Source organism: Panthera pardus, unplaced genomic scaffold (assembly GCF_024362965.1).
Source record: "Panthera pardus isolate Hobbes unplaced genomic scaffold, ASM2436296v1 HiC_scaffold_20, whole genome shotgun sequence".
In the NCBI taxonomy this organism is placed as follows: Eukaryota; Metazoa; Chordata; class Mammalia; order Carnivora; family Felidae; genus Panthera; species Panthera pardus.
In genome coordinates, this window is record NW_026526766.1 from 56,159,108 (window position 1) to 56,184,320 (window position 25,213).

At 52.2% G+C, this 25,213-nt stretch overlaps 4 protein-coding genes across 11 annotated transcripts; 2 read left to right on the forward strand and 2 right to left on the reverse strand.

Annotated features, from left to right (window-relative positions):
- The first annotated feature begins 2,939 nt into the window (after positions 1-2,939).
- On the forward strand, positions 2,940-6,267 carry GALT (galactose-1-phosphate uridylyltransferase). 4 transcript variants are annotated; one of them, XM_019424069.2, is made up of 11 exons: positions 2,940-3,070; positions 3,375-3,544; positions 3,775-3,850; positions 3,937-3,985; positions 4,106-4,235; positions 4,389-4,445; positions 4,600-4,722; positions 5,001-5,133; positions 5,237-5,320; positions 5,639-5,793; positions 6,089-6,267. In XM_019424069.2, the coding sequence occupies exons 1-11, from the start codon at positions 2,989-2,991 to the stop codon at positions 6,167-6,169; spliced, it is 1,140 nt and encodes a 379-aa protein (XP_019279614.1). In that variant the 5' UTR covers positions 2,940-2,988; the 3' UTR covers positions 6,170-6,267. The 4 variants fall into 4 exon arrangements, with proteins under 4 accessions (XP_019279614.1, XP_019279616.1, XP_019279615.1 ...); XM_019424072.2 differs by lacking the exon at positions 2,940-3,070 and adding an exon at positions 3,101-3,214; XM_019424071.2 differs by lacking the exon at positions 5,237-5,320.
- Positions 6,268-7,822: 1,555 nt separating this feature from the next.
- Positions 7,823-24,003, forward strand: IL11RA (interleukin 11 receptor subunit alpha). Of its 2 annotated transcripts, none has more exons than XM_019424067.2 (14): positions 7,823-7,930; positions 10,901-11,000; positions 11,315-11,375; positions 12,101-12,270; positions 12,407-12,521; positions 12,906-12,938; positions 13,023-13,189; positions 13,865-14,028; positions 14,824-14,965; positions 15,232-15,351; positions 15,464-15,560; positions 15,814-15,896; positions 19,517-19,610; positions 23,661-24,003. In XM_019424067.2, exons 2-14 carry the CDS (start codon positions 10,901-10,903, stop codon positions 23,809-23,811), a joined length of 1,497 nt encoding a protein of 498 aa, XP_019279612.2. In that variant the 5' UTR covers positions 7,823-7,930; the 3' UTR covers positions 23,812-24,003. The 2 variants fall into 2 exon arrangements, with proteins under 2 accessions (XP_019279612.2, XP_019279613.2); XM_019424068.2 differs by lacking the exon at positions 7,823-7,930 and adding an exon at positions 9,583-9,702.
- CCL27 (C-C motif chemokine ligand 27) lies at positions 16,907-17,678 on the reverse strand. The gene is made up of 3 exons (XM_019424075.2): positions 17,570-17,678; positions 17,294-17,426; positions 16,907-17,083 (listed from the first exon to the last, which is right to left on the reverse strand). Exons 1-3 carry the CDS (start codon positions 17,637-17,639, stop codon positions 16,939-16,941), a joined length of 348 nt encoding a protein of 115 aa, XP_019279620.1. The 5' UTR covers positions 17,640-17,678; the 3' UTR covers positions 16,907-16,938.
- LOC109252013 (uncharacterized) lies at positions 16,907-21,607 on the reverse strand. 4 transcript variants are annotated; one of them, XM_019424079.2, is made up of 5 exons: positions 21,510-21,607; positions 21,069-21,136; positions 20,778-20,837; positions 17,570-20,657; positions 16,907-17,083 (listed from the first exon to the last, which is right to left on the reverse strand). In XM_019424079.2, the coding sequence occupies exons 2-4, from the start codon at positions 21,113-21,115 to the stop codon at positions 20,501-20,503; spliced, it is 264 nt and encodes an 87-aa protein (XP_019279624.1). In that variant the 5' UTR covers positions 21,116-21,136; positions 21,510-21,607; the 3' UTR covers positions 16,907-17,083; positions 17,570-20,500. The 4 variants fall into 4 exon arrangements, with proteins under 4 accessions (XP_019279624.1, XP_019279628.1, XP_019279623.1 ...); XM_019424083.2 differs by having other exon boundaries at positions 21,562-21,579; XM_019424078.2 differs by having other exon boundaries at positions 21,435-21,542.
- Positions 24,004-25,213: the final 1,210 nt, after the last annotated feature.

The following is a 25,213-nucleotide window of genomic DNA, read 5'->3' on the forward strand; positions in this document are numbered from 1 at the left end:
TCTTTGGTGCAAAAAAAGGTGATTTTATTAAAGCACAGGAACAAGACTCGTGGGCAGAAAGAGCTGCACTGGGATTGTGCAGAGTGACTGGTTACCTACTATGGAGTTGAGAGAGGTAAAGGCAAAAGGGAGACCTACAGGAGGACTTTGATATGCTAAAGAAGACTTATACAAAAGATGCCTGCGACCTTGCTATTGCCAAGCTAAGGTTGTTTTCCCTCTAGTAAGGCATTAACATTAAAACAGTAGGAGGTTCCTGGAGAAAAGTTACACTCTATTTTTACCTCAAGTATTTGTCAATGGGCTGCAGGTTATGAGGAAATTTAATTTTACCTGCCATTTCCTTCTTCCCTTTGTACCCTGTATCACCATGGAGGGGAGGGTGATACTAGGGGTTCCAGGAAACTGGGTCTGTAGGTTTCTGGAGATTAGGCTATTGATAAGATTGCCTTTTTCTTGTAATTTACTAAGATATTTGTAAACCGATGGAGACTCATGTGCTGTATGACTGTGATCTCTGTCAGTTGGCCATTTGTTTTCTTTCCTTTCCTTTGCTCTTGGGCAGCCCAGGAATGCCTGAGGAATATCACACATATCCTACCTGGTGTGTGTGTGTGTACATGCGCTTTGCCCTCAGCTTGCCTTTTGCTCCCTCATCAAAACCACAATTAGTTTAGGCATTAAGCCCCAGTTTGGAGACTCCACTTAAGTGATGCCAGTTTGGGCCTGTGGTTTTCTTTTTAACAATGTTGCAGAAGAGATCATTCCTCTGGGATTTTATAGGCAGAGAGCTCCATAGGCCCCATCTCAGCCATTCTATTCTTCCCCCAAAAGTGATCTTGGGGAGACAGAGGGGAGGTTTGGAAATGTTCCTGAAGAGATGTTTCTGAAAGGGATTAGGAATTAGTTGGTATGATCCAAGAAGTGGCACCAAAGCATTGGTGTTCTTGGAAAAATAGAGCTGCCTCCAAAATCCAGTGACCCCAACAACAAAGATAGCTGAGAGAGAAAGGAAAGCAAATCTTGTATCTCAGCTCCACCCCCACCCCACCCCCAAGGATGAAAAGCCAGTGGTACCTGTAAAATCCTTGTTTCTCAGTTCCCTGCTCCCTGCCGCCTACCTAGTGGCCTCTTCAGATTCCAGTCTGAGGACCTAGGGCAGAGATTAGGTAAATGAACTGTGACCCAGTTTTTGCATTTGAGCTGCAAAACACCTGGGTTGACCTGGCCTGGGTTGGGGGAAGGGGCCTTCCTGCTACTGCCAAGCTCTGTCCTGAGTCTCACTGAAATCTCAGAGCCATTTTAGAGCAGTGAGAAGAATCTGGAAACTTGGGTTCAAATTTTAGCTTGGCCAGTCATCCTCTGGGTGAACTTGACGCTTCTGTTCCTCACTGTGGAATGAGGAGGAGGTTCAAACAATATTTAGACATCTCTCTAAAATTGCTAGGGGAGAGGGCACCTGGGTAACTCGGTTGAGTGTCCAACTTCGACTCAGGTCATGATCTCACAGTTTGTGAGTTCAAGCCCCATATCAGGCTTGCTGCTGTTAGCATAGAAGCCCACTTCAGATCCTCTGTCCTCCTCTCTCTGTCCCTCCTCCACGTCCCCGCTTGCGTTCTCTTAAAAATAAATAAAACATTAAAAAAAAAAAAGTGCTAGGGGAAGGGCATTGGGTGGCTCAGTCAGTTGAACTTCTGATTCTTGATTTCGCCTCAGGTCATGATCTCAGGAGTTGGTGAGATCGAGCCCTGCATCAAGATTGAGTCCTGCTCCGCCCTATCAGTGTGGGGGCCTGCTTCGGATAGTCTCTCTCTCTCTCTCTACCCCACCCCCCACCCTTACCCTGCTTGTGCTCTCTCTCTAAAAGAATAAACATTAAAAAAAAAAAGTCTACAACTCTTTTAATGTTTATTTATTTTTGAGAGAGAGAGATACAGAGCACAAGTAGGGGAGGGGCAGAGTCGGATGTTTAACCGACTGAGCCACCCAGGCATCCCAAGAAGAGTTTACAACTCTTGATCTCGGGGTGATGAGTTTGAGCCCCACGTTTGGTGTAGTAAGTACTTAAAATAAAATCTTAAAATAATAAATCAATGTGCCAGCAGAGGGATTGATTTGAATTTTATCCTAGTATTAGCCAATTGGTTTGATCCAAGGAAACATTGGGAGAAGGGAAAGGGGTATGTAAAGGAAACACCCCTGATCCCACCTAGATGGTGGCTGGAGCTACTGATAGTCAAGCCCTCTCCCCACTTTCAGGTTTCTTGTAGCCCTCTCACACTGCCCACTTCTTGTGCTTTAGGCATGAGCATATAAGAGAGAGAATATGGTTACTTAGCCTTTTTTTCCCCCAAACCTGTTCTCCTGCCTGGAGGGGATGGGGTATGATTTTGGTAAAGTATTTACCCCTCCATGTAACAGCTGAGGCCAGGGGTACAGCTGAAGCAGATCAATCCCACCCTCACCGCCATGCTAGTTTGTCTCTTCTACACCATAAGCATTGAGCAAGTAAGTGAGGTGATTGTGGATCCAGGGTTATATCCTTACTTGGCCGTAGAACTTAAGCCGCGGGAGGGCCGAGGCCATGCCTGACTTGTGTAGAGGATCCCTTTGTCCTACGTGGAGCCTAGGTGTCTGGCACACAGTAAATATTCATAGATATTCAGTAAATATTTGCTAAACAAATGACCTCGAATAGAGCAAAGAAATCTTCTAAGCAGCTTGGAGCTGAGGAATCTGCCATAAGCAGCTTTTACAGAGATTCTTCTAGGGTAGTAACTTAGCCCTGGGGTGTACGGGGAGGACCAAAGTCACCCCCCAAAATGCCAGGCTTTCCAGAGTCCCGCCCGCGGTTGAGCGGGCGGGCCCTTACGCAGTCACGTGCAGGCATATGGCCAATCACCGGGGGAGAGGCGGGGCATACCCAGAGGGTGGGAAGAGTCCGCGCTGCTGACTTTTCAGACGAATTCCACACCCGCAAGTGGTCTGATGTCGCGCAGCGGATCAGTTCCTGAGCAGCGCCAGCAGGCGTCGGAGGCGGACGCCACGGCCACAGCCTTCCGGGCGAGCGGTAACCGCAGGGCTTCTGGGACTCGCTGGGACGCGGAACCGAGCCCTCCCTTTCCTTAGGAAGTTATCGTCCCTACCCCCAGGTCCGCGCGCCCACCCAGGCAGGCCTGCGAGACGAAGGGACACGCCTGAGTTGGGGCCGGAGGTTAATTGGAGCTGGAAAAGCTCAAGCCCCGGCCTTTAGCTCCTTCCTGAACGGGACAGGGCCAAGAGGGTGCTTCCGAACTTGGGCCTGCTAGTGAGTGAGACCTAGGACAGAGGTGGTCTGAGAGTTTGGCTGACTGATCGTGCCTCTCTGTCCCCAGAACATCAGCATATCCGCTATAACCCACTACAAGATGAGTGGGTGCTGGTGTCAGCTCACCGCATGAAGCGGCCCTGGCAGGGGCAAGTAGAGCCCCCGCTCTTGAAGACAGTTCCCCGCCACGACCCCCACAACCCTCTGTGTCCCGGGGCCACACGGGCCAATGGAGAGGTAAGACTTTAGAACCTACATGTGCAGCTGGGCCAGGAGTAGTAGCTTCCCCTTAGAGCTGCCCCTCACCCACAAGGAAGTGGACCTCCTTCTGGGTCATGTCGCACCAAGTCTTTCTGATCCCACAGCAGGCCTTCCACACTCCCTTGTAACCTGTCCAGCCCCTGAAGCCTGCCAGATGACAGGTGGGTATGAAGCAGCAAATGCTTCTAGCCCATTCTTGTCAGTAGGTGAATCCCTACTATGATGGCACCTTCCTGTTTGACAACGACTTCCCAGCTCTGCAGCCTGATGCCCCCAGTCCAGGTAACCTGGCTCTAGATGCTGTTGGAAAGAGAGGCTGGACCTCTTGGGGGACTTCTGCTGCAGAGAGTGATACCCCTCTTTCTCAGGACCCAGTGATCATCCCCTTTTCCAAGCAGAGGCTGCTCGAGGAGTTTGGTAACTATGGATTTCTTCACTTACCTTCAACCCAGGGCTTGGACTGAGCACGGGAGTTGGACCCTGCCCCTAGCACAGCCAAGCCCTATATCTGTCATCTCTCCCTCCATCACCACCTAGTAAGGTCATGTGCTTCCACCCCTGGTCGGATGTAACACTGCCACTCATGTCAGTCCCTGAGATCCGCACTGTCGTCGATGCCTGGGCCTCAGTGACAGAGGAGCTGGGTGCCCAGTACCCTTGGGTGCAGGTCTGTGAGGTCGCACCTTTCCCCGAATGGGCAGAGAGGGGGTGGTGCAGCTTTGGTTCTGGGAAGTGGTATTCCTGTTTTCACAGGGTGTGGTCTGGAGGGGCTGATTTGGTGTCTCTTTGGCTACTAAAGCTCCCTATCCCTACTTGATAGATCTTTGAAAACAAAGGGGCCATGATGGGCTGTTCCAACCCCCACCCCCACTGTCAGGTAAGTGAGTCAGGGGCTCCAGCGGATTTCTGGGGTGAGTCCAAGACAGTCCTGTGGGGAAGGGAACTAGAGGGACAGAGTAAGTATGCTTGTAATGTGGAGGCTTGGGGGTGAAGGATCTATCTGCCTATTCTCTCCTCCTGCCCCTTGATAGGTGTGGGCCAGTAGTTTCCTGCCAGATATTGCCCAGCGTGAGGAGCGATCTCAGCGGGCCTATCAAAGTCAGCATGGAGAGCCCCTGCTTATGGAGTATGGCCACCAGGAGCTGCTCAGAAGGGTAGGAGAAAGCCAGACCCTGTTTCCCCAAGGAGCCCCTAACCTCACCCCAAAAGAGAAAGGTGTGTGAAGGACGATAGAAGGAAAATAGCAGAGAGACTTGATGGGAAGCCATAGCAGTAATCTAAAGGAAAGATGATGGTGGGTTAGATTAGAATGGTAGTGGTGGAGGTGGTAAGAAGCCATTAGATTCTGGGTATATTTTTTCTTCTCCTGCCTATCTGCTGACAACCCCCACCCCTCCACCTTGATGACTTCATCTCCAATTGGTCTGGCCAGGAACGTCTGGTCTTAACCAGTGAGCACTGGTTAGTATTGGTCCCCTTTTGGGCAGTGTGGCCCTTCCAGACACTGCTGCTGCCCCGTAGGCATGTGCGGCGTCTGCCTGAGCTGACCCCTGCTGAGCGTGATGGTGAGTGTCCCAACTGGGACCCTGGGGCCAGGCACTGGGTACAGATGGCTCTGATAGGGCCAGCATCTGCGCCTCAGGCTGAGAGTCAGACTCTTGATTCCAGATCTAGCCTCCATCATGAAGAAGCTCTTAACCAAGTATGACAACCTATTTGAGACATCCTTTCCCTACTCCATGGGCTGGCACGGTAAGGCTTTTTGAGCCCCACCCATGTCTAGCCCCAACACCATTTCTGAGGTCCTGAGACCTAGCTCAGTGGACTGCAACCCCCAGCGGGCTTTGAAATACTTGCTGAGGGAAGTGTCCAGAGCAGGGATGCTGGGACTGAAGGTGGAACTGCAAACTTGGTGCAACTATGTCTCCCAGTGTTTTCCAATGTCTGGCCTACTCACTGGCAGGGAATGCTGGGAGATGTAGTTTTCAGGTACCTAGCCTGGTTTGGGTGTCGGGGCTAGTCTATAGAACTAAAAAATGGCCCTCCCCAATTATCTCTTTTTCCTGTCAGGTGCTCCCACAGGATCAGAGGCTGGAGCCAATTGGGACCATTGGCAGTTGCATGCTCATTACTACCCTCCACTCCTGCGCTCTGCCACCATCCGGAAATTCATGGTTGGCTATGAAATGCTTGCCCAGGCACAGAGGGACCTCACCCCTGAGCAGGTCAGGTTTCAGAGCACTCTGGTTCCTTGGGTTCCCTTTTCTCTCCCATTTCCCCAAAGGAGCCCAGTGATCATGACCCTGAGAACCTGTATAACATAGGCATTCCTGAGGACTCAGGAGCTGCTCAGCTCTAGCCTCTGGCTATTCTGGCAGTCCTTATCCTCAGCCTTCTGGTCCTACAAGCCTTCCCTCCGCTGTCTTCTAGGCACTCATTACCACTGTTCTACTCATACCACTTCATACCACCATTCTGGGCAGCCCTTATCCTCCCTCATTTGCCCCTGTTCCCTTTCAGGCTGCAGAGAGACTAAGGATGCTTCCTGAGGTTCATTACTGCCTGGGGCAGAAGGACAGGGAGACAGCAACCATCGCCTGACCACGCTGACCACAGGGCCTTCTGCTTGAGGGAACCAGGGCCTAGGGTTTGGGAAGATGTGGGATCAATAAAACTAAACTGTGTTTCTCAAACTTTAATCACATAGTCTAATGCCAGAGGATTATGAACTATAACCCTTGGGGATCTGGGTTAAAGGCACAGTGCCAGCCACAACTTTCCTTTGTCTACAGATGTGCAAAAACTTAGAGTACAAATATTCCACCCCAAATCTCTGAACAAAATTAATACTTAATGTTATGTCTGGCCTATAGATTCTTTTACTCCTGGAGTAAACAAAGGCATCACAGTTTAAGAAACTTTTAAAATCTTGTGTTCTTGTCTGTGGCTAAGGGTTTGGGAAAGCCAAAGCACCCTTTATTGCCACCCCTAGGGTGTCAGCTCATCAAGCCTGGGCCTGAGGGTTTGGTGGGGAGCTGGTGAGCAAGATCCTGGTACCGGTGGTCAGTGGCCAGACACTGGGCTGCTGGCCAGAACCTTAGCTTTGTGAGAGACTGCAGGTTGGCTCTGCTCCAGCCCACAGGGGCTGAAGGGGCGGGTAGGGAGTGTACATGGCTTTGTGTCCTTCTCTAGACTCTCACGTGCAGTATATATGTGCAGACTCTGCACACTTGTGTTCCCCATGTGCCCCAGTCATTGCAGGGGAAGAAAGGAAAAAAAACAGCTCTGGCAGGGAAGGGGCTATCAGAGTTAGGAGCCGTAGCACCTAGAAGGAGGGGGTGGTTTTTGGAGGGACCCTGGGTTCTACTCCCTCTCCTCTGGATGGTTTCCTTGGCAAGAATGTATGACTGTAACAGTAACGGGGCATGCAACCCAGGAGACCTGATGCCACCTAGTATCCTCCAAACTTTTAGGTGAGGATAGGGCTTGTGAGCAATGCAAGGATGGCCAGAGGCTTTTTATCTTCATCTTCTCTCAAGGGACCTGAGTTTGGCAGGGGCTATCATGCCAAGACTAGACAGTGATGACTTGGCCCAGGAGAACCTTGGCTGCCTGCCTTCCAGTCCAGGGTTTTTTCTTGAGACCCTGAACAGGTAGGGTCTGGGACTTGGAGTCTCTGGAAGGAGCTCAGAAAGACATGGTACACATCTTCCTTGAGGTCCCAGTGACTGGGGAGTGGATGTGAACCCTGGGTGATTGGCTGGTTTCTGAAGGCATACACCTACACAAACACCGGACCCCACACTCGATTTGGCTGTATTTTGGAATCATTTGGGAAATTTAAACACTGATGCCAAGGCCAGTTTCCAGAGATTCGGATTTAATTGGTTTGGAGTGTGGCTTGGCAATTTTAAAACCACAGTGTTCGGCAAAGTTTCAGAACCATCGCACCACACAAGTCCTTATCTGGAGTCAGGGGTACCACAGCTCCTCCAGTCACCTGCCCAATGGCTCCTGAGCCACTGAACTTGAGGCTTTGTTTTTGGACTGATGGAAGGAAGAGGGGCCTGAAAACTTCCAGTCCTGCGGTCCCAGGACCCGACTCTAGGCAAGGACCTAGGAATCTAACTCCAGACTCCGTCTCTCAGTCCCGGACGGGACAGGAAGTGTCCGGCAGAGGTGGGGTGGCGGTGATTGGCAGATGGAGGCTCCAATGGGCCCAGACCCTCCCCCTTTTCACCCTTGTCCTTCCATTGGTGCCTGGGTGGAGCCGCCCCCACTGCGGGGGCCCCGGGGCGAGAGGGAGTAGAGGCCGGGGCAGAGGGCGAGGGCGGAGGGCGCTGGCGGCGGAGGCCGCAGAAGGTGAGGCCTGGTGGGGCCGGCGGGAGTATTGGAGGAAGCCTTGCCAGGAGAGGGCGGGGCAGGGTAGTGTACGATCTGAAGGGCCTGGAGTGATTGACCGACTGTCAGTGTGTGTGTGTGTGTGTGTGTGTGTGTGTGTGTGTGTGTGTGTGTCTGTGTGTCTGTGTGTGTCTGTGTGTCTCGATGTCAGTATGTGGACCTGTAACTGAGTGTCACTTGGTGCAACTGGCAGTTAATATGACTGCGTGTGTCAGTGTGCGTGTGGTTGAGTCTGCATGTGGCTGTGCAAGTGTGGGATTATGTGTTCTGTCAATGTGCAGTTTTCGGGTTGTGTGTTTGTGTGAGAGGGCCTGTGACCACATGGGGAATGTATTTTGGGAAGGTCTCTGTGGGATTTAAGACTGTCTGCCAGTGTGAGAGTCGGGGGCTGGGTTTGTGTGTACCATTGTGTGACTTCAGCAGTAGCAGAGCAAGAGTGAGATTTGTACTATGTGTGTGTCCTGTGTCCTGTGTTAGACTAGAAGTGGAGCTGTGTTGTACTTGGGGACCAACTTCAATAGTCAGTGGGACTGACCTTTCTATTTTAATGTCCAGAAAAGACAGACTCACCCCAACACACTTGGCTTCCCTTCCTTTCTGTGCTCTAGAGTCCCTGTCATTGGTCTACTGCTCCTTATTTTCTGTTTCCCTCAGTTTCCTTATATGTCTTTTTCTCTCCCTACTACTGTTCTCCTAGAGCTGTCATTTTCTGTGTCTCCTCACAGTTTTGTCTCCCCTGGTATCTCTGTGTATCTGCTTTTTAATTCTGCTTCTCATGTCCTGTGCATCTCTGTGCCCCTATGCCTGACTTCCCTGTTCACCTTTGTCTTTTTGGCTACGTGGGGGCCTAGGGCAGTGATGAGATGTGGGATTTGCCATACTAAGAGCTCCCTAGAAGAGGGGACTCAAACCATGATGAAGATTTGCTTTTAGGGAGTGCTGTGACCCTATTGCAGGGGCAGAGTGCTAAGTATCTGTGTATCTACGTGAGGGTATGAGTCTGAGTGACAATGAGTATATCCATGTGACTGTGAGTGGCTGTATCTGAGAGTGTGTGTCTGAGGGTAAGTGTGGGTCTTATGTATCTGGCACCAAGGGACCAAAGGCATTTCCTGGTGCTGGGGCCCAAAGAGTGGAGGGGGAGGTGAGAAATGGCTGGAACGTCCTGGGGCGGAGGAACTGGACTCTGGATTTTCTTTATATCCCCCAACCTGGGGCCTCCTTTCCCCTCAAAAAACACCTAACTATGCCCTAAGGAAATATTTACTGGGGAGCGAAAAGAGTGGGGCATGAATCTCTGATTTTTCATTTGGTTATGTCCACATGTGTTCAAGGGAGTGTCTTTTAATTGATTGTGTCTGTTAAGTCCACACATGAATGTGGCTGGGTGAAAACATAGGGAATCTCTCCCTGACAGGGATATAAGCAGCCCTCCTTTCCCTCTTGCTGGCCCTGGCTGTGCCTGTGGCTTCATTTCCAGACTGGGGGGAGGCCTCTTCCCTTCCCAGGGCCTCGGGTGGGAGGGGGGTGAAAGGAGAGGAGGGAGGAGGAGAGAGGGAGGTGGGGGCCTAGCTCAGGGCGGCTGAGCTCTAGGGCCCAGAGGGGCGGGGGGAGGGAAAGGGAAGGAGGGGATGATTCTGGGGTCCCAGAACTGAGTGGAGCTGAGACGGGTGCTGTAGCTGGTGGGAGGAAGTCCTGGAGGCCATGGACACTCAACCACTGGGATCACCGAGGTAGGGCAGGGCTGCGTAGGGTAAATGTTCTCTGGGTGGGGGGTGGGGGAGTGGGTAGGGGTGAGCCACTAGACACATTCAGACAGACACATGGAGGCCCTTACTCTGCTCTACTTGAGAGGGATCTGTGCTCTTCCTCTCCTGGAGCCCTTGCCTGCCTGGGCCCTCTCTGTTTCTGCTTCTTCTCCTGTCCCCATGGCCACTTCCCCACTGCTTTTCTCATCCTGCCCTTCTCCCATCCAGAATCCCTCTCTCCTAGCACCCCCACCTCCATACACACATGGTTGCTTACTCCCTCTGCACTTCTACTTCCCTGCTGCCCAAGCCCATCCCTTGCCTCACTGAGCCCCTACCACCTCCCAGTCCTGATTTCTGAGCATCTCCTGGTTCTGTAGCCTCCACTCCAGGCCCCTTTCCCTGCAGACTCCTAGCTCCTCTCAGCCTCCTCTCCCCTCCCCGACACCCTGTCTCCATCTCCTGGCTCTTCGCCCGCCCCCAGCCTCTGGCAGCAGCCAAGGCATCTGGATCTGCTTAACTCTGCAGTCTCAGCCTGCACCCTCGCCCCATCCAGCCTCACAGGCTCGAGACCAACAAGATTCCAGAGTCAGGCCCAGATGAGTGGTCCAAGGAGCCAGGCCCAGGAGAGAAGAGGCCTGGCAGCCAGAGCAGGGCTAGGCCTCATGGTAGGAGTACAGAGTGGACTCAGACCTACCATGACAGCCCTCCACCCAAGGGTGATGAAGGCTGTCTCAGGTCAGTCAGAGGCAAAGACTAGTCCTGGGCCAGGTGGGGGTAGACACTGGAATTCCCAACAGCTGGGTTGGAGGAGTTAATGGGAGTGACTGCGCTGGTGCCAGCACTTGGTGCCAGGGGTGGGTGCCAAGAGTGGTGCGTGTGTGGGGGGACTGCTGGCACAGTCTGTCGCCTCCAGCTTTTGTTCTGGGCCCTAGGCCCAGCACTGAGATGGAGGGTGTGAGGGTGTGTGTGTGTGTGTGTGTGTGTGCATGCATGCACACGCAGCACTGGGTATATGGTGGAAAGGAGACTTAGATCAGATCCCCTAATATTTTCTGATATCCTTACCCAATTTGGTACCTTAGTTTTCTTCCTAGAACATCACAGTTTAGAAGAGGAAGAGGCAGGCTTTAGCCTCCAATCTGGGAATGGGGGATTGCTGACCCTACCTCTCTCCCCATAGATGAGCAGCAGCTGCTCAGGGCTGAGCAGGGTCCTGGTGGCCGTGGCTATAGCCCTGGTGTCCACCTCCTCCCCCTGCCCCCAGGCCTGGGGCCCCCCAGGTGAGAAGAATCCTGCTATATGACTCTAACTCCGACTTGTGACTTGCCACCCTCACTGTGGGCCCTTTCCATGCTTAGTCTATGACTCCCCAACCCCTGACATGAAACCTGGCAACATTTCCTTTCTACCCTGTCTTCTGACATCTGTCTCCAGATTATAACATGATGCTTTGACCCAATGACCCCCCCCCCCCCCACACACACACACAGGGCTTAAAAGTCTGCCCCTTACCCCATTGTGCTCACTGAGTGGGGGCTGGGATGGGAGATAGGGAAAGGAAGAAAGAGCCTCTCCTCAGATGTGCCCTCCACAGGGGTCCAGTATGGGCAGCCTGGCAGGTCCATGACACTGTGTTGCCCTGGAGTGACTTCTGGGTAAGTGCCCCATCTGCCTATTGGGCTGATACTCATGACCCTTTCTTACTCTGTCCAGTCCTCATGTCCCTCCCATCCTTGCCCCCTGTGTCTATAATTCTCACCTCTCTAGCTATCCTAATCCTCAAACCATCCTTATTCAACAGAAAATTTCAACCAACATGTATTGAGCACCTGCCAAGTCCCTGGTCTATTTTAGGCTCTCGGATCCAGCAGAGCACAAGCCTGGCAAGAAGCCCGCCCTTGCAGAGGTTACATTCTAGTAGGGCAGATGGACAATAAGCAAATAAGCATGGTACTTGCCAGGTACTAGTACCTGCAGGGCAGAAAATCAAAAGAAAGTGATGTGGAAGAGATAACTGATAACTGATTGGTTACTTTTTATTGGTAATCAGGGAAGGCTTCTCTGAGGAGGTAATATTGAAGCTAATTTCTGAAGGTCAGGAAAGAGGCAGAGGGAACAGCTAGTGCAAATGCCCTGAGGTGTGAATGAGCTCAATACTCTTGAGCAGAAAGAACACAAGTGTGACTGGATTGTGGTGGGTGAAGGGGAGAGAGAGAGGAGCTGAAGAAGGAAAGGAAGGCAAGGGCTAGATCACCAGGGGCTTTGTAAGCCAGCAAAAGGACTCTGGTTTTTATTGCAAGCACAGTGAGAAGCCGATGGAGAGCTGTGGCATGGCTTACACTTTAAATCTTCCCTCTATCATACGTCATCTCACCCCCAGGGCCCCGGTGTCCTGGTTTCGGGATGGGGAGACAAGGCTGCTCCAAGGACCTGACTCTGGGCTAGGGCATGAACTGGTCTTGGCCCGGGCAGACAGCACTGATGAAGGCACCTACATCTGCCGGACCCTGGATGGTGCACTTAAGGGCATTGTGACCCTACAGCTGGGCTGTGAGTTGGGGAGAGAGTATTGGGTGGCAGTGATGAGATAAGGGGCTCTTGGAGGGAGTCCAGGACCTGAGTAAGCCCTTTGGGATGGGGAGGACCTGGGGACTTCTCAGATTCTGGTTGTACCCTCTGCCTCTAGACCCCCCAGCCCGCCCTGTTGTCTCCTGCCAAGCAGCTGACTATGAGAACTTCTCCTGCACTTGGAGCCCCAGTCAGGTCAGCGGTTTACCCACCCGCTACCTCACCTCCTACAGGTGTGTGCATGATTGGGTGTGTGTGCCTATACATTTTTTTTTAATGTTCATTTTGAGAGAGAGAGAGAGAGAGAGAGAGAGAGAGAGAGAGCATGCACACAAGTGGGAAAGGGGCAGAGGGGGAGAGAGAGAGAGAGAGAATCTCACTGTCAGTGTGGAGCCAGACATGGGTCTTGATCTCATGACTGTGACATCATGACTTGTGCTGAAATCAAGAGTCAGATGCTTAAATGACTGAGCCACAAGCGCCCCTGTGCCTATACATTTGGGCGTGTAGGCACAACGTGGGTATGGGGGGCAGTGAGGGAGATCTTGAGGAAGGCCTTAGAGAGAGGGAGGATCCTCTTTTCCTTCCTGAACTCAGATGGCACCCTTCCCTGCCAGGAAGAAGACAGTACCAGGAGCTGATGGCCAGAGGTAGGACATAACGGAGAGGTTGGGGGCTCCAGCTAGGTCCTGCAGTGAACCTTTCCAAGCTCAAGATCACATCCTCCCTCCTAGGATGAGTCCATCCACAGGGCCCTGGCCATGCCCACAGGATCCCCCAGGGGCTTCCCGCTGTGTAGTCCATGGGGCAGAATTCTGGAGCCAGTACCGAATCAATGTGACTGAGGTGAACCCCCTAGGGGCCAGTACACGCCTGCTGGATGTGAGCTTGCAGAGCATCTGTGAGTACTCATTCCTACTGCTTCCTCAGATCCCCACCTCAGAGACCCCAAATGGACTCCAGAGTACAGATAGTCCAACACAGAACCTCCCACTGTCAGAGTACCCAAATACTTCCTTCCTGACATAGACCCCATTTTAACATACAGATAGCCCCCATGGAGACTAAAAAGCCAAAGAGATCAGAGCCCAGCAGGCAGAGTTACTTCAGTCTCTAGAGGCTGCTGCCACTATCCCTTCCTGGCTTCCTAGCCCCAGAGTTGCCTCTTTGCTTCTAGCCCTGTGTTGAAGGCCGCCATGTCTCATGTCCTCCCTGCCTGGTGTAAGCCCTTGCTAGTCTCTCTTTCCTATTGATCTGTATGTGGGAGGGGGGAACTAAAGCTCTAGCTGAAATTTAGGCTAATTAATTTTCTTCCTTGAATAGAAAGCAGAATCACTCTTTAATTCACTAAACAAACACTTCAAAAACCTGTCCCTAGATGTCAGCTCATTTTATAATAGGGATGACAGACAAGTCCTGAGCCCAATGGATGGTCAAGCTTAAGATTTCCCCATACCCCTTGGAAGTGCCTCCCTCAGGTACCTTTAGGCATGCACCCACCTTCCCTTCGGAGGTAGTGGGGAGAAGGGACGGGTACCTGCTGCCTGTCCTGACTTTGTGTCTCCACCCCCCTCAGTGCGCCCTGACCCACCTCAGGGGCTTCGAGTAGAGTCGGTACCTGGCTACCCCCGCCGCCTGCGTGCCAGCTGGACATACCCGGCCTCCTGGCCCCGCCAGCCCCACTTTCTGCTCAAGTTCCGACTGCAGTACCGTCCAGCGCAGCATCCAGCCTGGTCCACGGTGAGACCTGGAGTATGTCCCAATCTGGGGCTATAGGTTCTGCCTCTGGTTTCATGTTCCTGGTTATTCTTCATTACTTTCTGGCACACTAGCAGGTCACTGAAGTCCTGTAACCTCCCCCCATACAGTGCTGTCCATGGGCCAGCCTTTGTGCTGGGTGCTTGGGTTGGAGCAGGGCCTTACAGGCCTAGCCTCTGCCCTGGGGGGCTGTAACTCTAACATAAACCCATCCGTGGGAAGACAGGAGTGGCTTTTTACAAATAACTTTTCTAGGAAAAGGAGTGCCTTTCACCCAGAGGCACAACCTCATACAAACATTCATACACCCAGATGAAGATAATAGTGAATTCCCACCTCTGGAGATGTTAAAGATTGGCTAGCATCAAGTCAGGGGAGCAGCTGCCTCAGATAATAACCAATATTTATGGAGCACTGTCTGCTCGCCAGGCGCCATACTACACATTTTACATGCATTATCTTGTTCAGGTATATTCACCTCTACTTTACAAATGAAGAAACCGAGGCACAGAGCAGCCCAAGTGATATAGCAAAGATTTGAACCCTGGCAGTCTGATGACACAGCCTATCTACATAACCACTATGTACTTTTGTCTTTCAAACACTAGGTGTAGACCTGACACCACCAGCCACCCCACATGAGGCCAGATGTCTCCAGCAGTCTGACAGGGACAGGACTGGGAGGAAGGGGTGCTGTTTGCTAACTGAGTCTGGAAGGCAGGTAGTCTTGGCACTTACAACCTGGATAATGGGCCAAGGAACCATCTTCATTCCCAGGTGGAGCCAGCTGGATTGGAGGAAGTGATTACGGATGCTGTGGCTGGGCTGCCCCATGCTGTACGAGTCAGTGCCCGGGACTTTCTGGATGCTGGCACCTGGAGTGCCTGGAGCCCCGAGGCCTGGGGGACTCCAAGCATTGGTGAGAGACTGAGCCCCTGAGCCCAGGGCATGGGCGGAGGGCCGGCCCCACAGTCTCTGTCAGCTGGACGGGTTTTCGGGTCTTTGGTCTTCTTCGCTTCAGCTTGGGTTGCCTGAGGCCCCGCCCTCGCTTAAGCTTTGCCCCTCAGCTTCCACCTCTGTTAGGTCCCCAGAAGCTGGCTCTCCCCTTTCAGCTTCCACCTCCTGGGTACCCTTCCCCGCTCCTCCTCGTGTGGGCAATTCTTCTCAGGTCTCCCCTCCCTTCAGGGCCCCTGCCAAAGGAGATACCAGCTGGGGGCCAGCCACACAAGCAGCTGGAGGAGGAGCCTCAGGCAGACTGCCCTGCTTCCCCCAGGCCCTCCCTCTTGCCAGATCCACGGCCACTTGGTGAGCTTGGGCAGGTGAATCAAGGTTGTAGAGGACAGGAAAGCCCCAGAGAGAAAGGATTTGGTTAGGCAGCCTCACTCTCACAGTGGCATGTGACCCTCCCCTCCCCCAGACCACAGGGACCCCCTGGAGCAGGTAGCAGTGCTGGCATCTTTGGGAATATTCTCTTTCCTGGGACTGGCGGCTGGGGCCCTGGCACTGGGGCTCTGGTAAGTAACTGCCATTGGCTCTCAAATTCTGATCCCACACAGATGCTCTAATACCCACAGACCAAACCTATTCCCACCCTTCATGATTTCCCACTGAAAAATTTATGATTCTGGAATGATTCCCCTACTCCCTCCAACCCCCAACTTCATTATTTTCACTGATTTTTCTCCTGACCCTTTACTAATACACTGTTTCGGAGGAGACAGAGATGCCCCACCATTGTCAGAAGACAGCTGCCTTTTTATGCTCTAGGCTGAGACTGAGACCAGATGGTAAGGATGGACCCCAAAAGCCTGGGTTCTTGGCTCCAGTGATGCCAGTGGACAAACTTCCAGGTAAGTAGGACCTCTAGGAGGTTTGGACCTGGAGATGTGTGCCCTCATTTTGAGTGTCTGGATTAAGAGCCAGATGCTCTAGTCATTGTAAGAGTGTTGGAAATCAGAGTTGGGTCACCTCATTCTTCTGAGCTCAGGAATGGAACTTTCATTCTTGAGTCCTTGGGCTCAGAATGGAGTCTCTTCCTTCTCTTACACAGTATTGGGGATCCTAGATGGGCCCCTTATTTTCAGGGTGTTAAGCTCAGAGTTGGACATCTATCCTGATTCTTGGGGTATCTTGGATCAGAGCTGGGTCCTCTCCCTTATTCTTAATGTACCTGGGCCTAGAGCTAGTTATACTCCCTCATTTTTAGGGTATTGGGGTTCAATCAGAGCTGGGCACCCCTATTCATTCTTGAAGTGTTGGGCTCAGAGCTGGGTCCCTTCCTTCATTCTCAGGGTGTCTGGGCCAAGATCCAGTCCTATTATCTCCCTTGATTTGCCTCCTGCTTCTTCTAGGAGCCCCAAACCTGTAGATGACCCAGGAGGGCTTCAGCTGATTCCACCTATAACTCTGTCTTGCTGGTGTGGATGGACAGACAGATAAAACCCAGGCAGGATAGATCCCCATGGAGGCAGGGGGGCGGGGAGTGGCCTCAGCTGGAAGTTCTGTTTGGAGCCCATTTCTATGAGACTCTGTGTTCCCAACCTGCCAGCTGGAAGTGTCCAGACGTCTGATTTCATCTCAGAGTTGGAGGTCTACCAGAGTAATGTGTGTAGATGAGTATGTTTGTGTCCATGTGTGCCCATGTGTATGTGAGGTAGGGAATGTGTGTTCTCTAAATTTATGCATGTAGGTGCCTGGGGAGTATGTGTGGGTCCTTGGCTCTTGACCTTGCCCCTGGAGGGGTTTGTGAAGATGTGAATAAAGAGAATGAAGAGGTTCTTCTGTTTATTGACATGTTACCCAGCTTCAGAGTCAGGGCTCACAGGAGAACGCATAGAACTTGGAGACCACAGTCAGAGACTATTGTCCAATGATGCTTTATTGTTTTGGCTATTAGGGCCCCTGGTCCATTTTCTCTATCAGCTCCAAATTCAGGTTAGGCAGAATACCCTGGAATCTCCTCCCTTGGCGCTCAAACCACCGAGCCAGGCTGCGGTTCTGAGGATGGATGCAGACACTGCGTCGAGACAAGTGAAGCCTGGGAAAGGAAAGGTGCAAAGCCATAGTCATAGCTTGGAGATGAGGTTAGGGTCCAGGGGTTAGGGCAAAGGCTAAATGAAAACCTGAGTCAGCATCAGAATTAGCAACTGGGGCTGGGGCTGGGGCTGGGGTTGGGGTTGGGGTCAGCGTCAGGTTGGGACTGAGGTCAGAGTCAGGGGTCAATATGAGGGGCAGGGTCAGAGCTCACACGAAGGCCTGGAGGTGACAGTCCCCATCAGCTTCCTGCAGTTCCACCCGGATGACTTTCCTCAGTAGCTTGTTCGAGAGTGGCTGGCGGTAGAGCTGAGTACAGCAGGTAATGCTGGGTGACAGTAGCAGTGCTAGGGGACAATGGGGCCATGTGTTCAGAGGACTCCTGACCCCAAACCCTTCTATCAGACAGCTGGAGGATGGACTTCCTGGGTCCCTTTCCCTCCACCCCATTTACCCAAATCCCTGGCCTTCTAGACCCCCAAGCACTCACCTGCTCCAGGGTCTGGGGTCAGCAGCAGCAGTAGCAGAAGGAGGCTGCTTGTGGGTGAGGGCCCCTTCATGCTGCTCAGCTTGGATACTTCTCTCTTCTCCTCCTCCCCTACCTTTTATCTGGGTGCCTTTTACCTGGGGCACCAGGTGAGTCAGAGGCAGGTGAAGATGTATTGCTCATCCTGTGACATTCCTGAGCCCTAATTGCCACAGACCCCTTCCTCTTCTAGGGCTGCCATTTCCCATGGCTTCTAAGCCCTGGACAGAGAAGCTGGAGAGAGGGGTACTGCATGATGTGAAGGCTGATGACATAGTGGCCAAGTAAGGGCAGCTAAGGATCCACGGTGGCATCCAATGATGGACATTCATACTCATATACCCATAGTCACATTCATAGTCACACCTCACTCATTCAGTCAACCTCACATGCTCAGACAACCAAGGACAGAATCATATAGCCCCAGTTGGCCTCAAAGTCCCACTCCCACACAGTTGTGTCTTCACAATCATCCAGTCACACAATCATATGAACACACACAAATTCTGATAGGGGAATTTTGGGTGGGGTGGGAGCAGAGGGCAGGCCAGCACCAACTTGCCTTCATCTTCCCCTCTATATACTTCCTGTCCTAGCCTGCCTGTCTTATCAGGAGAAATTGATGAGAATGGGTCCCTAAAGCAAGTCCTTCTGGCTGAGGATGAGTCTTGGCTGGAACAGTTACATCCAGAGTGAGAAGCCAGGACAAGGCCCTTTTTGGTACTGGGGTACCTTGGGGATGATGAAGTAGGGGCTGCTTTTCCCAGGGAGATGAGACAGGGAGGAAGGATGGGGTGGAAAGATGAAAGAAGGTAAAGTTCTTTGGTGCCAGGTTGCTGATGTCAAACAGGGAAAAGACCCAAGAAATCTTACCTTCCTGTTTTTGCCTAGTCCTATCCCAGAAATGCCAGCCTCTTGCCAGGAGGGGTGCCTGGGGTTTCCAGAATCAGTCTCTGGTTTATGCAGACATCAGACTCAAGAGCTCAATGAGCTTTCTTTTGTTCTATTCAAATTCCAGCCAGGCCCTGCTCCCCAGCCATGTCCTGTAATACCACCCCTACCCCAACCCAGGCCCCAACCCTTACACTCTCTGCATCCCATCCTCTTGCTAAAGCCCCAACCTCTCATCTCCTCCCTGTCTCTTCTCTCCTATCCTATAACCAGCCCTAATTCCCTTTTTCCCCTCACCCTCTAAAACAAAAGTTCTCCTCCTCTTCTTGTTCTTTCAAGGAAGCTGGGAACTGGCTATGGTTGGGGCAAGTTACTAAGTTTAGTGCCCCTGGCACCTTGAAGAATTTCCCACTCCTGGTCTGGGGATTTCAACCCTCAAGTCTTGCTCTGTATTCGAAACATAAACTGAGCCATAACCCAGTAATCCAGACTTTATCTGGTTGTTGCAGGGGGGGTGCCTTGTGCAGCCTTCTGCTCTGTGGCCAGCTATCCTCTATGGGGCAGGCCTTCTCTTGGGATAGGGACCCAAACCTATCCTGGGCATCTTTCTGCTGCAGGGTTGCTGAAACAATCAGGAGGGACCATCAGTTCCAAGAGTAGGAACTAGTCCCCCTCCCATGCTGAACATTTCAAGTTTCTCCTCTCTTCTGTCCAGGGTGAGGCTTGAAGGTCTTTCCCTGGAGTTTGTCTTGTGAATACTCAGGAATTCTGATAGTGTCCTGGTGAGGTGTAGGCCCTGGGCTTGACAGGGTACTCCACTTTTGACAGGGTTCTTGATGTAGGCATTGTGAGGAAATGGCTCAAGAGTCTGGGTCTGTTCTTGAAGGTGGCCACAACCCAGAGGTCACTCATCTTGAACTGATAGTACCAGAGGCCTTAGGGTCTCTCTCCCACCCTCCAGTCCGGACATGTACCCCAGAGCTCAGGTGCAGCTCTTGAGGTGCCATTGTTTTATTACAGATCTCCATCAGCTGGCTGTCTGCCATATACTTTATGGTCTTTTCTGGACCAATCGGTCCGGACACATGGGAAGGCAAGTAATGAGTTCTTTTGGGTATGTACCAATTTCTCCCCTTTGGCTTCTCCAAAGATAGGGCCAAGTGGTTTCCCCAGCCACAAGCTGCTGTGGCAGGGGCAGCCCCAGGCTAAAAGTTAGCTTTGCCCTCATCCATACACTGGGCTGTCTCTTTCACTTAATCTTCTGGTACCTTTTCTGATGCTGGAACCAGTCCCTAACAGAAGCAGGCCCACCAGGAGGCCCTCACCCTCAGCACTTTAGGACCTAGAGGGTCTCAGGTTAACTAGATGACAAGATAGAAAGGGGTGGCAGGAGCAGTGGCCTTTGAGTTCTAGGGACACAGCAAGAACTGTTAGGTAAGCTGATGCCAAGTATCTTTAAACCCGGGAAAAGACTGGAGGAGCCAAAAGTTGGGTTATTAACTGTAAGAAAGATCTCCAACAGTCCCAAGTAATTCCCCTGTGGCAGGTTGAGGGAGTCAGCCTCTAAGAATCTTCCCCTCCCCTCCCTGCCTACTTCCTACAACCCTGGGCTTAAAATATTTTAGATTCACTCTCAGGCAAAGAAGATGCTTCAGACACCTGGCAAAGTCCTTTCTAGGAGGGAAGTGGAACACATCTATGTGGGGATACGGGTGGGAGAAAAGACCAGGACAGGACTATTTAGTTCTCCGCATATAGGCTACTTACAGGGAGGGGTGGAGGGTAGGGGGTGGGGAGGTTAGGTGGCGGAGGGCAGTTAAAGACAGTAATGGGAGGCCTGATACTGATGAGGGATCCTTAGGAATAACGGGGGCCTGGATATGGAAGGGCACCCAATCAGGGAGGGAGGCCCTGTCAGTAACGAGAAGCAGGCGTGTAGAGGGGCTCCCAGACCGAATGGCGGCAGCGGCGGCAGAGTCAGGAGGGCAGCACGGTGACTTCGGTTTAAATCTTTAATGCACCGGCTGGCTGGGCAGTGGCGGCGGGGGTGCGGCGAGGGAGGCCGCGACCCGAGCGCTGGGGGGCAGGGCCCAGTCCGCTTGACAGACAGCTCATCAGGCCTCGCAGAGGCTCCAACTTCTGCTCCCGCGGATGCGCCGAGCTGCAGGGCAACCCGACACTGGCATAAGGCAAGGAGGGGACTCCCAGATTACCCCCATCCGTCCCCCGAGGCTGAGCCTCGTATGCCCCGGGCGGGTCCGCGGCGTCGCAGCCCCCTCACCTCCTGTCCCTCCGCCACATGCGCAGCCAGGGGAAAAAGTAGAAGCAACCCCAGTAGATCCTGCGGAGAGAAGGCAGAGCCGGCCGGGGGGGGGCGGGGCTGACCCCACAGACTCTGCGGTTTAGACGCCTCGCCCCTCTCTAGGAAGGCTCCGCCCCGCCCTTTAGAGGCGGTTCCCTTCGCAGCCCACGCCCCTTGAGGGGCCCCACGCCTCCCGCCCGCAGAGAACTCGCGCCCTCCCCCACCCCGGAGCGGCTAGGTTCCTCCTCCGCAGAACCCGCCTCCACTCACTCCTCCTCCGCCTCCAGCGCCACCTCGTATCTCCTCAATCCCGACATGTCCTGGGCTCCGAACGTCTCCTGGGGAGCAGCATGATTGGGTCAAGGATTCTCCAACCCCATGTCCCCCTCTCTGTCATTCCCAGGACCCGTCTGACCTGTTCTCAGGTAATCTGAGGCAGGTGCCCCCCGGAAGCCTCAATTGCCACATCGGGATAGGGTGGGGGATTGAAAAATTGGGAGGCACCAGACGTTAAGGAATTAGGAGGTCGGTCACCTCGGGGATCTGGGACATTTAGGGGATCAGGGAGAAAGGCTTTGCGGTCATGGACCTGGGATATTCGGGCCCCTGGGTGAGGATTTCGGGGGTGGGGATCACCTGGAGGGGGGCTGAGGGGTCGACGCAGCCTAAACTCCCGCCCTCCTTGGCTCCACCCCGGAAACAGACCGTTACCGTTACGTCATAGGGACTCCGTCGCGCACCAGGGGTGGGGCTTGCCTATTACCCGGAAGGAGCGAAGTCAGGGCATTCCTTCAACGGAGGCGGAGTCAAAGTGACACACTGGAGGTGGAGCCAGGGTCTATCTATCCTAAGGGGGCGGAGTCGGGCCTTATTACTAGGATGTGGAGCACAGGACCTTCTTTTACAGGGATAGAGTCAGATTTTGTAGCTCTCTCCCTGGAGACCAGGGAGCAAGAAAAGAGCTTTGGGACGCTATCCAGTACTGTTTCCCAATCCTCTCTCCTCTTTCTTTGGCTTCTGCCCTGCCACTTGTCTTTCTTGTCTGCCTTATTCCACTTGTATGACCCGGGTCTGAGGAGGAATAGGTCTCCAGAGAGGGCCCAGCCTAGATGGAGCAGGCTGCGGGAGTACTTGTGTGAGTGGCCTCGTTAATGGTCAGAAGGTTACAACCCTTCCTCTCTGAGCTGAAAGCTATATTCCTGTGATTTTTGTTCCTACTGTCATTCAATTCAGCAAATTTATCATGCTATGAATGGGTATACAGCAGTAGAGAATACAGATTATTACAGTACACAGCACACTGGTTGGAGGCAACAGAGGGTGCTGCAGTAGGGTCCAGAAAGAGCAATTAACCCATTATGAAACGTTGGACATAGCTGCCCCAGTTGGTCTGGGGATGGAGGAAGGGAGCCTTCTAGCTGGACTGTAAGGGAGAGAGTGACCAGAAATAAGTGAAGTGAAAGTTCCTTCAGGCTGAAGTGTGGAGAATGGAGACAACTACTCTCTCCCCTCATCCCACCTTCTTTCTCCCTGTCTCATACCTCTTTTCCTATGCTTGGGCCACAAGATGGCAGACAGATCCGTGGGCACTAGTTGGGCTTTATTGGAAACATTGCAGTCTGGGTGTGGAGGAGAAGCTGTGCTCCTGCCACACTCATCCCTGCTTACACTTAGACTCACATTGACACTGCAGGCCCTGTCCCGGCAGGGTCAGGTCTGGTGCAGAGTTGCCAGAAGGCTGGTCCTCTCTTCTGGTCCTTTGTTCCTCAGAGCCTCGATGATTCACAGGGCTCCCTCTGAGACTGTCATGGGTTAATGACTGTGGTACTTGTTCTAGGGGAAAGAGAGGCAGGGTCACGGGTGTCTTGGGCAGGGGCTCTGAGGGAGAAGGCAGGGCTAAGGGAGAGCTGGGTTTGCCTTTGCAGAGTTCTGCGATCTCCAGATGATGTGGTCCATTGAGGGCTGTTCTGGGGTGTACAGAGCTGGTGACCTCTCAGCACAGTGAACCTGGAATCAGAAGGAATGGAACAGCCCTGAAACCCAGCTTCCTGGCAGGCCCTGGTGTGTGGGGCAGAAACTGAGGACCATATCTGGGAACCTGTTTCAGGGGCTTCCTTGTGGGGAGGAGCTTGGCAAGGAGAAGGGGAGTAAGATGGTGAGTGGAGGCCCAGGTGATGGAGCAAGTGATTGGGAGTAGAGACTGGTTACTCTTCACCCCCCACCCACAAGACAACAGCACCTTGTAGCCATTGTTGAGGAGGAGGTAGCAGCAAAAAGGCACCAAAAATGTTCCTGGGAATTGGTGTTGGTTCACCAAGAGAGTCCTCAGAGTTGTTGGCATCATTCAGAGCTGGGTGGGTGGGTGGGTATAGGGATTAGGGCTTGAGGGGCTTTAAGGTGGGAAGACCATAGTCCTGACTAGAATTCAGGATGCCTGTGTCCAGGGTCATAGCTTTAATGTTCCTCTCTTTCCCATCCATGTGCACTGTCCTTTTCTTCCTCTGGAAACCTAGGCTAAAGGAGATAGAGCCTCTAGAGAGAAGGGCAGCCAGAGTACTGACCCATGTAGGAATACTGGGGACACAGGCACATCTATATCACACAGGTGCACACATGGGACACAGGAACACCCACACTACACACGCCCATGTATAGATTGCACAGGAATATACACAATGCACAGGTAAACCCACAGTACACAAGGACACATAATCACAAGGACACACCCATTTGGCACATGTACACTGTCAGGTTCACAGACACACTTGGACCTGGGTGTTGACCTGAACTCACAGTCTCTTTCACAGATTCCCTGATCCCTCCTCTGCCCCTCATCTTACCATTTGCTTACTTACTTTCCAGGGGAGACCAAGAAATCAGTATGCTGAGAAGAGGAGAGGTGCTGTGCAGGGGCCATGGAAGATGGATAGAGATGGACAAATGGGTAGAATTTTTGGGAGCAGCAAATGTGTGGCTTGCAGGAATCCTTCTGCTTTGCGTGGAGCCTGTGTGAGACTGTGAGACTGGGTGGAAGAGAGTGAGTGGAAGAGTGAGAGTGAAGGTAAGGGAATCCACGGTGGTCCCGTGATGTGTGCGTGAGCCTGTGTGAGAATAGTTATCTCTGGTTTATGGCCTCCTGAAGCTTTCTTTTTTTACATCCAGAAATTTTTTCCTTTCTGTTGTGTAATAAAGAATTTTGACTGCTCTTTGTTCCTGATTTCTGAAAGTTAGACTTTAAATCTTTGAATTTCCCAAGTAATAGGAGTGTCTTTGTTATTTATGAGTCCTGCTGATTGTCACACCTGAGTTTATGCTAAGAGATGAGATGACTTAGGATCATCTGGGGGCTGGTCACCAGGAAGACCAACCATGTCACTGGAGAGCTGGAGCTTTGAGCCTGTACAACCTCTGGGAAGGGGAGGTGCGCTGGAGATTGAGTTCAGCCAACAATGCAGTCATGCTTACGTAATGAAATCTCAGTAAAAATTCTGGACACCAGGGGTTCCTGGGTGACTCGGTTGGGCACCTGACTCTTGATTTTGGCTCAGGTCATGATCTTGCGGTTTGTGAGTTCAAGCCCTGTGTTGGGCTCTGTGTGAATGGCGCAGAGCCTGCTTGGGATTCTTTCTCTCCTGTCTCTCTGTCCCTCCCCTGCTCTTACCTACATGAGCTCTCTCTCTCAAAATAAATGAATAAACATTTAAAAAACCACAAAACTCTGGACAGCAAAGCTCATAGAACTTCCTGGTTGGTGAACACACTAATATGCCAGGAGGGTGATGTGCCTTATGTGTCTTAGTGGGATTAGAGCATGAAGTTCTGCATTTGAGACCCTCTCAGACTGCCCTGTGTGTCTTTTCATTTGTCTGTTCCTGATTCATATCTTTTATAAAAACTAATTGTAAGTATAGCATGCCTGACTGTTATGAGTCATTCTAAGGAATTATTGAACCTGAGGGGTTATGGGAACTCCCTGGGCTTGTAGCCAGTTGGTCAGAAATGCAATTGGCCTGAGGACCCTACAAGTGGGGGCACAGATGTTGGGGACTGTGCCCTGAAACTTGTGGAATCTGACACTACCTCTGAGTGGTTAGTGTCTGAATTGAATTGGAATATATGAGTTGGTAGGATACCTTTATGCTACATATTTTATCCACTGTCTCTATCTGGAAGAACCTTTTTCCGTTTCATAACTCCTCAGTTGCCTCCCGGTCCCCATTTTCCATTCTTTATCTTTAGGTCTGAGAATCTTAGCAGTCATCAGATTGGACAAGGCAAGGTGTGTGTGGGGTGTTTCACTGTCACCCTTTAGGGGAAGGTTTACAGTGTAATTTCCTTGGAGGCATTTGAACAATGAGTCTCAAGACTAGGAGTCAAGGCTTGGTTCCAGATTAGACGTCAGAGTAAGGAGTGCC

What these genes read in the sequence shown, in the direction of transcription:
- GALT (XM_019424069.2), top strand. Translation starts at nt 2,989, where the DNA reads ATGTCGCGCAGCGGATCAGTTCCTGAGCAGCGCCAGCAGGCGTCGGAG. An exon ending in ACCCCCACCCCCACTGTCAG is followed by an intron (nt 4,446 to 4,599) that starts GTAAGTGAGTCA and finishes GCCCCTTGATAG; the next exon opens with GTGTGGGCCAGTAGTTTCCT. An exon ending in CTACTCCATGGGCTGGCACG is followed by an intron (nt 5,321 to 5,638) that starts GTAAGGCTTTTT and finishes TTTTCCTGTCAG; the next exon opens with GTGCTCCCACAGGATCAGAG.
- IL11RA (XM_019424067.2), top strand. Translation starts at nt 10,901, where the DNA reads ATGAGCAGCAGCTGCTCAGGGCTGAGCAGGGTCCTGGTGGCCGTGGCT. An exon ending in CCAGGCCTGGGGCCCCCCAG is followed by an intron (nt 11,001 to 11,314) that starts GTGAGAAGAATC and finishes TGCCCTCCACAG; the next exon opens with GGGTCCAGTATGGGCAGCCT. An exon ending in AGCATCCAGCCTGGTCCACG is followed by an intron (nt 14,029 to 14,823) that starts GTGAGACCTGGA and finishes CTTCATTCCCAG; the next exon opens with GTGGAGCCAGCTGGATTGGA.
- CCL27 (XM_019424075.2), bottom strand. Translation starts at nt 17,639, where the DNA reads ATGAAGGGGCCCTCACCCACAAGCAGCCTCCTTCTGCTACTGCTGCTG. An exon ending in GACCCCAGACCCTGGAGCAG is followed by an intron (nt 17,427 to 17,569) that starts GTGAGTGCTTGG and finishes ATTGTCCCCTAG; the next exon opens with CACTGCTACTGTCACCCAGC. An exon ending in TGTCACCTCCAGGCCTTCGT is followed by an intron (nt 17,084 to 17,293) that starts GTGAGCTCTGAC and finishes TTCCTTTCCCAG; the next exon opens with GCTTCACTTGTCTCGACGCA.
- LOC109252013 (XM_019424079.2), bottom strand. Translation starts at nt 21,115, where the DNA reads ATGTCGGGATTGAGGAGATACGAGGTGGCGCTGGAGGCGGAGGAGGA. An exon ending in GCGCTGGAGGCGGAGGAGGA is followed by an intron (nt 20,838 to 21,068) that starts GTGAGTGGAGGC and finishes TTCTCTCCGCAG; the next exon opens with GATCTACTGGGGTTGCTTCT. An exon ending in ATGTGGCGGAGGGACAGGAG is followed by an intron (nt 20,658 to 20,777) that starts GTGAGGGGGCTG and finishes GTTGCCCTGCAG; the next exon opens with CTCGGCGCATCCGCGGGAGC.